General features: G+C 57.8%; 4 protein-coding genes across 4 annotated transcripts; all 4 read right to left on the bottom strand.

The window, feature by feature from the left end:
- Positions 1-1,902: 1,902 nt before the first annotated feature.
- Positions 1,903-3,103, bottom strand: BKCO1_100060 (30s ribosomal protein s7; the record flags this gene model as incomplete). The annotated part of the gene is made up of 3 exons (XM_020270015.1): positions 1,903-2,346; positions 2,439-2,738; positions 2,825-3,103. The coding sequence occupies 3 exons, from the start codon at positions 3,101-3,103 to the stop codon at positions 1,903-1,905; spliced, it is 1,023 nt and encodes a 340-aa protein (XP_020135570.1).
- Positions 3,104-3,651: 548 nt separating this feature from the next.
- BKCO1_100059 (uncharacterized protein) lies at positions 3,652-5,550 on the bottom strand (the record flags this gene model as incomplete). The annotated part of the gene is made up of 3 exons (XM_020270003.1): positions 3,652-4,396; positions 4,454-4,901; positions 4,950-5,550. 3 exons carry the CDS (start codon positions 5,548-5,550, stop codon positions 3,652-3,654), a joined length of 1,794 nt encoding a protein of 597 aa, XP_020135069.1.
- Positions 5,551-7,732: 2,182 nt separating this feature from the next.
- BKCO1_100058 (uncharacterized protein) lies at positions 7,733-8,920 on the bottom strand (the record flags this gene model as incomplete). The annotated part of the gene is made up of 1 exon (XM_020269992.1): positions 7,733-8,920. One exon carries the CDS (start codon positions 8,918-8,920, stop codon positions 7,733-7,735), a length of 1,188 nt encoding a protein of 395 aa, XP_020135068.1.
- Positions 8,921-9,016: 96 nt separating this feature from the next.
- BKCO1_100057 (amidase) lies at positions 9,017-10,868 on the bottom strand (the record flags this gene model as incomplete). The annotated part of the gene is made up of 4 exons (XM_020269981.1): positions 9,017-9,930; positions 9,976-10,276; positions 10,326-10,558; positions 10,700-10,868. 4 exons carry the CDS (start codon positions 10,866-10,868, stop codon positions 9,017-9,019), a joined length of 1,617 nt encoding a protein of 538 aa, XP_020135252.1.
- Positions 10,869-12,077: the final 1,209 nt, after the last annotated feature.

Genomic DNA, 12,077 nt, shown 5'->3' with positions numbered 1-12,077 from the left:
CTCCGTGCAGCCGCAGCCTCTGTCAAGGATCTGCGGATGCACAGCGCGTCAGCCTTGTGGAGTTAAACTTCTAAATCAACGTCACTCTGACCTCGACGAGCCTTGAAACAGGGTCTGCACCAGATTCGCCATCTCAGCAAATGCGACTTTCCAACATCGCCTCCGGTCCGATTCGTGATCGAGAGTGGGTGCGATCCTCGATACATGACGGAATAGATCCCGCTACACCTGCCGGGACTTTCTGGACACCACCCTGTCGCCCAATACCTTTGCTCTACGCGAGATCAGAGCCGCAGCAAGGCAAGATGATGGGCCCTTGTCCCAGCATTGAAACATCCCTGATCCCAGAACACTGCCGTGAACCTGACGTATGCCGAGTTGGGGTCCGAGAACGATTGCGTCAAGCCCTGCTTCGGCCATGTTTAGACCCTTTCCCTACACCAACATCCAAACTAGGAGCCACTCTGCTGAATTGGGTATGCTGGACCCTTGCCAGTCGAGGGATCCCGGAGGATGCGATTGTTAACATTTCGATGAATGCCACTCCGGCTCTGACCAGGTTGCAGGCACTGTCAAACCGACGCAGCAGATAGTAAACCATTCCTGCCTTCCTAAATTGCATTCATAGGGGAAAAGGAAATACCATGTCATTGGCTTTTGCTACCAAACCATGTGGAAGTATCCTCACGTATCTCGTCCGCTCAACAAAACCAAGGTCACTTCCGAGGTCGCCACCTATTTTCTAACCGACGATTATCCATTAGTCGAAGGATAAATAGCTATGGCAGACTGCTTGATCAAATTAACCAAGAGCATCTACTAGGAAAGCTACAAGGTCTTAAGAGGTGGCCTCTAAGGTGTTCTCGGGTCTATTAAGCGAGAGATAGTACGTAAATCTACATTTACACCTCTTGTGAGTTGCTCAACTAATCACGTTGAGGAAGTGGTTGAGTTCCGTTTGCTTACTAATTGTACAAAAAAAAAAACCAAGGTAGTTGAAGCTCTTGTCTAGATGTTTTTTTTTTGTTGAATAAGTGGACGAGATGGTTGGATTGGTCTCATACACCAGGCGGACGTGCTATGTTTATGTTGACATGGGCAATCTAATACACGATCATCCTTTACGGACTACGTTCGACTTACGTGAGTGGTTAATTCTATGATTTAGATGTCTCTCTAATGTCCACAAGCCAAGACTAGCACGAAATCGAGACGTGTACAACTAGTCCGCAGAACAGCCGTTTGGAAGCACTTAAGGCAGGAAACCGAGGCGCGGGTCTACATTGCCACAGACTGAACCCTAGATCGATTGGACTAAACACCAATGCGGGAAGATCGATGTTAGCCGGAGAGCTGCTATCTGGACGTCTCTTTGTTGCAATATCTGGCGAGTTGATCTCCGCGTATCCTTCAGAAACCACAGAAGAAAGAAACCTTGTGCCAGCATTTGTCCATCACGGAAGATCCACCTACATTACTCGAGGCGCGGAAGTGAATGTGAGCATCAAGGTCTCATACCAGAGATGCCCCTACTCATAAAAGCGTCTGGACGTGATTGGAAACCAAGCCACGCAGCGACCGGAGAACCGTGATAACGTAAGTATCAAACACGATTTGCGCTCAGAGATGACGGCACAGACAATGTATATAAACCACTACAGCGACCGTCTCGACTAAATGTCTGCTCAAGTACGTTAAAGTACAAAGCCAATCATTTTCCATCCATCCAGAATAGTGTACAGCAGCAGAGAGTAGTGATTACCCTCTCGCAAATGTGCCATAAGGTCCGACACACGCTCCGCCCCCGCCCCATCAATTTCAACATCTCCCAGTCACCGAAATCGTCAAGTCAACGCAATTCTCGCTCACCCCCACCCCCACCAATCCATTCTCCCCCCACGCTCATCTCCTGAACTTGGGCTTAACAGCCAAATTCGCTCTCGAAAGGGTCGCAACCTTGTGCACGCCATCCCGCTTCATCCACACCGAACTCGTGCCCTGCACCACGGCGATCAGCTCGCTGGCGAAGCGCATGGCGAAGCCACCCTTGCCGCTGCCCGCGTTCCGCCGCTTCGTCGCCGACTCGAGGATCCACTCGACGGCCTTGCGCCTCCGCTGCCGCAGGCCCAGCGGCACGGGGATCTGCAGCGCGACGCCGCCGCCGGCGGCGCCGCGCTGGGCGCGGATGCGCATGAGCGGGGCGATCGAGTCGATGGCGAGGGTGAGGTAGAGGACGGGGTTGAGGGGGAGGTGGGACGGCGGCGGCGCGCCGGGGAGGAGGGGCCGCTGCGGGTTGATGGTCGGCGGCGGCGCGGTGCGGAGGTGGTTGAGGACGAGCGCCATGTTCTGTATTCCCGGGGGGAAGGAAAAAGGGTGTCAGAGGACTCTATTCATTGGAACATGGTATCGATTTTTTTTTACTGAGAGGGAAGACGTACGCGCTGCGCGACGCTCTTCTTGCCATGCTCCATGAGGAGGTTCGTCACCTGCTCGACGACCGGGTCATAGCGACTCTTGAGTCTGTTCTCCGCGGGCATGGGAAAAGGCACCAGGCCAAACTTTACACCCTCAGCTGTCATTGGTGTTGTGACCGGCCCCGAAGCGACGGCCGTCTGTTCCTGGCGGCGGACGGCGGAAGTCGAATAAGAGCGGCTGCCCTTCGCTCCCGACGAGTTCTTGAGGCTGTCCCGCATGACCTTTGGGAGGTGCTTCTGCGCTTCCTTATCGTTTTTCACGTACTGGTTATGGTATTAGCCAGACGTTCAGCCCCGCCAATCGCTCCCAGCGCAGATGTATCGTTCCCCAACGCCGCATTCCCACGTACCTCGTCGACCGGGGTTCCTTGTTCCACCTCCGGGGGAGGCATCTTTCGCATCTTTGCCATAGCCGCCGCTTCTTCGGTGACGTGAGGTAGGGTGTCGGTGTTTGGTCCCTTGTTGTTCTGCGCCTCAGGTAGATCTTTCTTCGATGCGTCGTCGGCGTAACATCTTCTGATAGCGCGCGGGGCGGCACCAATCTGGCCGGCGCGCCATTGAGGAGCAGCGGGCCTCGGGCGGAGGGCAAGCGATCGCGAAGCTGGAAGCAGATTGAGTCTCGGAGGCATGGTGGGCGGTGTTGTGCGGAGCTGGCAGATGTGAGGTCGAAGTTTGGATGTATGCCCGCAATGGATCGATGGCGCGTCGGCGATTCGATCTTCCGCAGGCGGGCGGAAAACCCTGCCCCAGGCATCCCTCCTTCTTCACGCCATCTCACTACTCACGCCTACATGTCGCGGAAGCACTGCAGTGGAATTGGCAGTTGGTGATTTCGTTTCTACAGCGTCTATGCTGACAAAAGTGCGTTACAGCATAACAGTAGCCCATAAGAATGTCGTTCAAGAAGAGCACTCCGTATGCCGCTCATGCAGAGGAATATTCCCGCCCGAGACCCGATGCCAGAAGACGCAAAGACCACAAGAGAGGGGAAAAATATTTTCCAGTGCGCCAAAACAGGAATCGAGAACGCCATTGCCCCAGTAGGAACCCGAGATAAAACTCCCGTTCGAAGAAAGGGAAGGGATAACAGACCAAAGAACTCCTCTTTCCGTTACTCCGTGCGCCACTGCAAATGCTGCAAGAACGCCGTGTTGTTGTACCGTGGCGCCGCTGAGAGTTATGAGGAGTTGCCTTCAATCACGAGGATCCGTTCACTTGGTCCGTATAGCAGACCCATCACCTTGGTCTTCTGTCGTTCCCGCACGCCGTGGAGGTACTCGTACGTGCCATCGAGGCCCCTGATCTGGTCTTCGATCGCAAGCGTGCTCGACTCGTTGCTCCTCAGCAGCGGGCTGATCAGCCGTTTCCTGAGCATCTCGAGATTGCTCTTGAGCTGCTGGAGCTTGGCACGATGGTCACCGAGTGCACCTTTATTGAGCAGAGTGCGGGCGCGCAGCGAGGCCAGGAGTTGTCGGTTCTTCTCGTACTTGCGCAAGCGAGAGGCATTGGCGCCCATGAGGCGTGTCCACAGGCTCGACAGCAGATCGCCTTCCTCGCGCTCCTGTTGGTCTGTTTCGCGAAGCACGGTGCGTTGGAGATTGAGGAACTGGCGATCAATTGACTCGTACAGGCTGAACAGGGCAGTGGAGGCAGTGAGTTCGTTGTTAATACTCTCCTCGAGCACGTTAAGGAATTCATTGAATGTTCGCTGCAGGGTTGCCTTGGTGCGCTGGGGACTTGTCTGGCCGAACAGCTCCCTGACGACCTTCCCGACCGCCGTAGGTGCGCCAGAAGACGTTTCGAGAAGGCCGACTCGGCTCAAGAGGCGGTGCATATTGCCGAAGACTGACGACAGCGAACTGTCTGGAACCGTCTGGATATGCGCCAGCTCGCGCTTCGCCCAGTCCATGACTATGAGGATACTACTTAGTGTCAGCGTCACCGGCCTTGGACTCAGCCAGACTGTGCGACTAATATACCTATCGACATCCCCGTCCACGTTTGCAAAGAACTTGGTCAATTCTACCGAGAGGGTTTTCAGGCTTTCGCTCAGCTCGTCGAGCTCCTTAACTATAATGGGCGCCGAGGTCATGTTCGTCAGACGCACGCTTTCTCCAAGATCCCAAACCGCGACACCCGTCTCTTGCAAGTCTCCTATCTGCGACACTCCATTTTCGCTGTAGTAGATGAACGGCTCGAACGCCTTGGCGAGGCCCGCAACCTTCACGAGATCCGGAACGTGGCCCGCCGACGGCGGCTGCAGGAGGAGGCGCAGACTGAAAATTGACAAAAGACCCACAAAAACGGAAATCAGAGTCGACGTCCGGGACTTGGCCACCATCGAAAAGTTGTCGCTCAACCACGAATACGCCGCCTCGTAAGGCTCGGTGCGGTGCTGCACTTCTGCGCGCAGCGCGAGACGGATATCTGCTACATTCAGCGCATGCGACCGGGCGTTGCGCGCCCCATACATACAGTTGTTGGCATGCGCGGCCGCCGTCGCCGAGAGACCCTGCTGGGGCGGCGCAGAGCCGTCTTTGCTCTTCTCCCTGTCGCGAGGCGCCAGCGCATGCTGTGGCGGCTCCTCAGTGTTCTGGTCCTTCTCTTTCTTGACGCGCGCATCCCACGGCAGGTCGCGATCGGGGCTGGTGCGCGGCGTCTGCTTCAACGGACTCATGGGAAGCGGGACGTTGGCCGGCATGAGCGCGTCGCCTTCGCCGGCGCTCTCATAGGGTGGACTGGTCTCGCGCGATCGCGACGGGCTGTCGGGCGACAGGTGGTGGTGGTGGTGGTGGTGGTGGTGCCGATACCAACCGCTGCCGGCTTTGCGCCAGGCGGGCGGCGACCACGGGCCGGCGCTGTCGGTCTCCTCGGTCTCCGACTCCTCTGAGCGGAAGCCTGAGTGGGTGGAGGGGATGCCGAAGAAAGGCGACCGGCTCGCGCGGTGATGCGCAGCGTCCAGGTCGTAGCAGTCGTCGACGGAGGCGGCCAGAGACGGACGGCTGGCTAAGAGGCCCTCGAGATCGTCTAGATCCTCGGTTTTGAGGGCAGTCATACTGCCGCGTTCGTAAAGCATGCGCGCTGGTTGTTGGGGAATGCGAATTGGGGAGCGTGGTCGGTGGTGCGGGCGGGAGGGGGTCGTCGCGGCGGACGGCGATGGGGTCGTCTGGGCGTTGCAGCGGAGCGGGTCCGGTGACTTGATGGCAGAGCGGCTGATTTAGCGTAGGGGCAGAGCTTGTCGCAATCCTGAATCGCAGTATTACGGACAGCCCTACGAGACATTGGACAACGGTGCCTGGGCAGTTGGTGGGCTGGGAGCCGGGTGGTGGTTGTGGAGGAGATGGCGCAGCGGCGCGAGAGGTGCGGTATCTCGGGCGATCGTCCGACCCCTCGCTCTCGCAGTGCTCAGCGGCAGTGACACGCATGGTCCATTCGCGCGAAAAGGCGTGGCTGGGGGTAGCGCGCGGCCGTTGCGCCGGCCAATGGACAGCGGGCAGGCCCTTGCTGCCTGCCAACGAACAACAGCGCTAGCGCGCCCGTTTGGGCCGTCTGCTGCCGATCCGCCCGCCTGGAGCTCGCTGCCCTCGCCGCCCACTCATCACTGAGGATGGCTGCGCGCGGGGAAGCTGCTGCGCGACGCCGCCGCCGTGCCGCCCTTCGCTCGCGGCCCTTGGCCCGGCGCGCTGCTGCTGCTGCCAGGAACGCCGACGCGCACGGCGGGCGGGCGGTCGCGCGTCGAGCGCGCATGGAGATTGCGGGTGCAGAGGGGCGGCGGACGCCAAGGTGCATCCCAAGGGGGGCACACAAACGCCGGACAAAGGCGCAATACCTAGCACGCGAACTGAGCGCGGAGGGGCCGCGGCAGGATAGCGGCAGGATAGCGGCAGGATAGCGCCCGCCTCAAGGCTCGCGCCGCCGCAGCGAGCGTGTCCGTGGTGGGAGCTTATCGCAAGGCTGACCTGCAGTGCGCGAGTCAGGCCGAGTCAGGCCGACGTCACGCGTGCTCCCCGGCCACGATGGCAGCTCGCGCACGGCGCCCGGCGGCTTGAACGGGCTTGAACGAGCCACGCTGGACGGCGAACGTGGGCGGCGCGACTCCAGGAACCCGTCACCCGTCTCGGGCGCAAGACATGTGTGCGCCCGCGCCGGGCGTGGCTCTCAGGTGCTTGACCGGTTACCGCGGCAGATTAGGTTCGTTATCTCGCGCGGGTAGCAATCGATAGGATGGGGCGCAAGGCCCGCCGGGGGATTTCCAGCCAGCTGCGGGCGGGCAGCTAACTTCCACCCAGCATCCCCCGTCCCCGCCCTCGATCTCCGTCGCATTCTCCCGCAAAGAAGGGTCTGACGCGCCGCATGCATCGACGCGCCGCCGTGGGATTGCCGTGAGCCCTTGCTGGTGGAACGGTGCCCTTGCCTTGGTGCGCGATTCATCCTCACGTTCCGGACGGTTTCATTTACAGGGTATGTGAGGGGCGCCGCCCTGCCATTGGCCTGGCGCGCCAGGTAAAGTGGGCGTTGTGGGCGTCTGGAATCGCACGGAATCGCCCCATTCCGCATCCGGGCTGCTGCCTCAGTGTGGCTCGCCGGGAGCCTCAACGGCAAGCCATCGCAAGGGCGACCACGGCCTAGAGACGCTGCCACACTGCCACACTGCCGCCGGAGACCGAGGCAGCCCCTATTCCACGGCCCGTAAAGCTGACCGACTTTTTGACGTTGAGTGCGAGCTATTCGCCCGTCCGAGTCCGTGCGACTCGGCGACGCTTCGTCCATCGTGGTGGATACGTCTCGTCGCTCGATAAGAGCCATGTGACTACGCTTTCGTGCATGTGAAGAAACTCAGCCTCAACTTACGTCAGGCTGGACATCGCTGTTCGAGGTTATCAGAGATCGATCACGTTGGCAGTTCGTTGCTTGTTCCGGCAATAGCCGATGGAGGTGTGCCATCTAGCGGCGATTCTCGGCATACTTCCCTCTGCGCACAATAGATAGCAAAGGATGTGATCCTCCAGGGGGCTATACCATTTCCACGTCGGTAGTTCAGGTAGACAGCGGCGTGTGGATGCGAGTCTCATGATCCACGTAGCTAGGGCGTAATATCTCTGGGAGACCGATGCAATATTCCAGCTCGATTTCTATGGAAACCCACTGTGCAACGTTCCAACTGAGTTGATTTACAGCACCAATGACAAGACATGCTCTATCAGAAGCTTCTGAGAGAAATACAGTTATTCAACGGCAGCCTTCAACACATTCTATATTTATTTACCTGTCCCAAATGTCTCACCCCCGGCCTCTAGCCACTCGTTCTCCTCCTTGGTCGTCTTCCTGCCCATGATCTCATTCCGATACGGGTACCTCCCAAACTTCTCAATAATGCTCGTGTGCCTCTCTCCAAAGTCCATGCTCTGCCGCACATACTCCTCCGCCTCCTTGTCTCCCCTCGCCTCCAACTCGGCCAGGAGCTCAGCCGCCAGTGCCTTGTACCTGCGATGGTCCTCGAGGAACTCGGAGTGCATCAGCGGCATGTAGAACCACATGCGGAAGACGGGCTTGGCGCGGAACTTGGGGTGCAGGTCGGCGCGCGGGCTGGTGGCCAGGACGTGCCGCAGCAGGCTGCGCGACAGGCGGTCGTAGTGGCCGTACACCAGCTTCTGGTCCGTGCGGAAGATGTTGCGCGACAGCTGGTCCAGCAGCAGTATCAGGCTCAGCGCCGCGTCTGCCGCGCCCTCCTCGCGCGCGCGGATGTCGCTGCTGCCGCCGCTGCCGCTGCCTTCCTTCTCCTGGGCGGCGTCCGTGAGCGCTGCGGCAAAGGGCGCCGCGATGGTCGGGGCGTGCGCCAGCTCGGCCGCGTAGCTGGAGTTTCCCGGGGCGTCGAGCGCGGGGAGGGGATACGCCTTCGGGCCTACGGAGACGAGGGCGTCGCGGAAGGCGCTGGTGCAGGTCTTGTCGAAGGCGGCCTTGTCCTCCGGGGGGCCCGCGCCGAACCATTTCTTGGCTATGTCGGACGGCGCGGTGGTCGCGGAGCTCGGGAGGTCGCCGAACCAGACGTGCTGGATGCGCGAGTAGGTCGCCGCGTTGAAGAGGCGCTTGTTCAGCGTGGAGATGGCCGGGGATGACATGGCTGCGATGATGACGACGAAAGCGGCGAAGGCGATGGCGACGACGGCCTGGACGTTTTTGGCCTTTTGACGGATTTCTCTCTTTGCCTTGCGGGAGGTTCTTTTGGTCGCCTGCCTTGGACTGCCCGGCGCTCCCGGCTCTTTCACGTCCATTGACGTCTCGCGGAAGTATTGGGATGGGAGCTGAGGTCCAGCAGGTGCCGGAAGAAGTATGGAGCCGTTTAGGCGTGTTCGGGTTCGGGCGTGAGCTTGGGGCCGAAGGTGAGTAAGCATAGGCGGCCGGCCCGAGCCAAGCGGCAAGCCGTTGAGCCCATCAACTCCCGACATGGCAATGTAAGCTGATGCAATGAAAAGGGCTCGATGGATTGTCAGCTACAAAAATGCAAGGAAATTCCTACGGCCGGTGCCTTGGAGGACTCCACTTCACAGGCTCTTCCAGTCCGGATTCGCCAGCTCCCACGCGTAAGCAACACGGTAAACCGTTTCCTCGGCCCACCACTTCCCCACAATCTGCAGACCGACCGGCAATTTGGTTCCAGTTCCTGCAAGAGGTCCTTCCTGGATCTCAAGCATGCCAATCGGCATCGTCAGTGCTGGATGACCCGTCTGGTTGAATTGGCAAGTGTTGCGAGTCAGCCCAACCTGCTTTGCCATCTGCTCGAGCGGGCCGGCGTCGGAAGCACAGTGGCTCGTCGCGATGTACGGCAGCGTCGGGGTGATGAGAACGTCATACTCCTTGAGCGCGGCGTCGTAAGCATCGCGAAGCATGCGTGACAAGTTGGTCGCCTTGCCAAGCAGCTGCGGGAACGCCTTGGTCGCATAGGCGCCATTCAAGTAGTTGTTCTTCAACGAGACGTAGGCGTTGTCCCAGTTCTCCTGCGTCAATGGCCACATCATGCTATGCAAGTCCATCATCTGGTGACCACGGCGACCGAAAGGCCCAGTGCTCTTGCCGAGAAAGCCGCCAACTTTGCTGATGCCGGTCCAGATTGCCGGGCCCTTTTTGTGCAATGGAATGGACACTTCTGAGACAGTCGCACCTAACTGCACGAAAGACCCGGCAGCTTGGACGAAGGTGGATTTCACACGTGGGTCCAAGACCGCGCCGGTCAAAGATTCGGAGATGATGCCGACTCTAATACCACTAAGGTCCTTGGGCGTCTCGCAGCTGGAGAGTATCGCCGAATACTTGGGTATTTTTTCAGGTGTGGGAGCAGCAAAACTCCGGTCATCGACGTTGTCACTTCCGGCAATGACTTGGAGTAAGAGTGCGTTCTCCCACACCGTTCTCGTCATCGGACCCAAGTGGTCGTTTGTGGGTTCATTGCTGCCGCATGCTGGCAGGAGTTAGCAAGATCTTGTTAACTCCTTGTCCTTCTCACCTGTGTAAGGAACCAGTCCAAACGTAGGCTTCAGGCCTACAATCCCACAGTTACAGGCAGGAACCCTGACGCTTCCACCTTGATCTGCCCCAATGGACATGTCGACTTCTCCAAGTGCCACAAGGACGCCGCTTCCACTCGAGCTTCCGCCGCTGCTGTAACCTTTTGCGAATGGGTTCTCGACTGGGCCTGTGGCAGCTGAGTGGGATGTCGTACTGTGACACATGTTCTCGCAAACGGCTTTGCCAACCACCTCGGCCATCGCTTCGAGAACCCGTGTAACCACAGTAGCATCTGTGTTCTGTTTCACGTCAACTGTCTGCGCTGAGGTTTTGGGAGAGTACAAATACCGGAACATAGCCCTTGACAAAATCCGTGCCCATGAGCATGGGGACATCTTTTACAGAGATGTTGTCCTTGAGCACCACCGTCTTGCCTTCCAGCAGCATCGAGTCCTTTATGCCTCTACTTTTATCTTTAATGCTGCACTTCCAGGCCCAAGCTCCGTGTGTGTTGTCGCCAACATTTGGGAAATGAACATTCTCCCGTGGAAATCGTTCCAGATCGACTTGGGGAGCATAGTCTACGCAACTAATTAGCTTCGCGGCTATCGATAACACGAAGATATAAGGAACACAGCGAAGAGAATACAAAGAGGATCAACGCTCCGGTAAGCAGCGACTGGAAAGATACCATGAGCCCAGTGTAAGGTGTAAAGTCTCACCAGGCATTCCCATCAAGCCCACTGCAGAGTCGTGAAAGATTCCAAGGAGCCTTCGGTAGGCTTCCTTCTCTCCTTCATCGAGACTGAACCCCAAATCAGTGCAGACATCGTCTACGACATTGGCTGTCACAGGGTTGCCTGCTCTTGGGTGGAGCGAAAAGACCGACATATCGGACTTCTTTTAGAGCTTGAGCATCAAGACCATTTCCTCCATCTCGGTGGCTCACGAAGCGTAGTTTAACCAACTCTGCTGCCTAAGATTGACCATCAGCCTTGGCCTTGAATGCAAGGCGACATCACATCAAGTGGGATACTGGACATGATCCAAGTCTCTGCGCCGCACCGATGTAAGCGCTAGCACCGGCTGTTTACTTATCCGAGGCGCAGGAGTGGGAGGCTGAGGGGTAAACAGGTCGGGGACGTCATCATCCGCGAGTCATGTGGTCGAGTGTGGGGTTGCAGGGTAGGTATCTATCCGCTTTCCCCATTCATGCGCCACGAATCGCTGATCCTGTATTACAATGCGAGCCAAGGCATGTTGCTGTGCGCCGGCTTTCCCACGACGATTGTTTTGGTGTGGATGAATACAGAAAAGCCTTGCGACTTGGCTTGCAACCTCGCAGGCAACGGTTCAAGACGACAATATGACTAATTGAAAAAGCTGATTGGTGCACAGGAAAATGGCGAAGAATCGCACGATGCCAAGTGGCTGAATAGTGCTAAAATAGCGCTTTCCTTCATGTTAGACTACGAAGAGGAGGTCAGTGGAATACCTGTGGGAGAAGGGATTCAGTAGTGGACGCAAAGCCGGCAGCTGATATTCAAACGCCGAGCTGGGTTTTGAACACGGTATCTGTGCACGTTGGTGAACTGGTAGGTTAATGAAGAGATTCAGCTGTGAGCATGACCGTCGTGGTCGCTGCTGCAATGGATGAATGTGCTTATGACTCGGTCTATGTGGGGCGCTGGCGAGTTCGTTGAGTGGTATACAGAAGACTCCAAGCTTTTGCTAAGCTTGGGTCAGGGACGGCCAGGAATTCGCGGCCCACAAGTGCTCCCAGCTAGCTTAACTGCTGGGACTTCAGCTTGGTACAAGAGATATATCGAAGATACATGCAGCAAGCGTGGGCGTATACTGGTACAGAGGCACTCGGAACACGCCTTCGATCCTTCTGGTTGAGGTCAAGGAAGCGGGGACGTCGTTGTTGTGAGCATCCGGAGAAGCGTGGGGGTCTCCTGGTGGTCCGGATACAATGGCTACGACTGCAACAACGGCAAGTACCACATGATGCCGGGCTTTATGTCGTCAGCGGGACGGGCATGTGAGTTGTAGGTCCAGAGCACGTTCGACATGGTGTGCCGAGAGCGTGGGAAGATG

The sequence above is a fragment of the Diplodia corticola genome (assembly GCF_001883845.1).
Source record: "Diplodia corticola strain CBS 112549 chromosome Unknown scaffold1, whole genome shotgun sequence".
NCBI classification, from domain to species: Eukaryota; Fungi; Ascomycota; class Dothideomycetes; order Botryosphaeriales; family Botryosphaeriaceae; genus Diplodia; species Diplodia corticola.
This window is presented reverse-complemented; position numbering and strand designations above follow the sequence as displayed.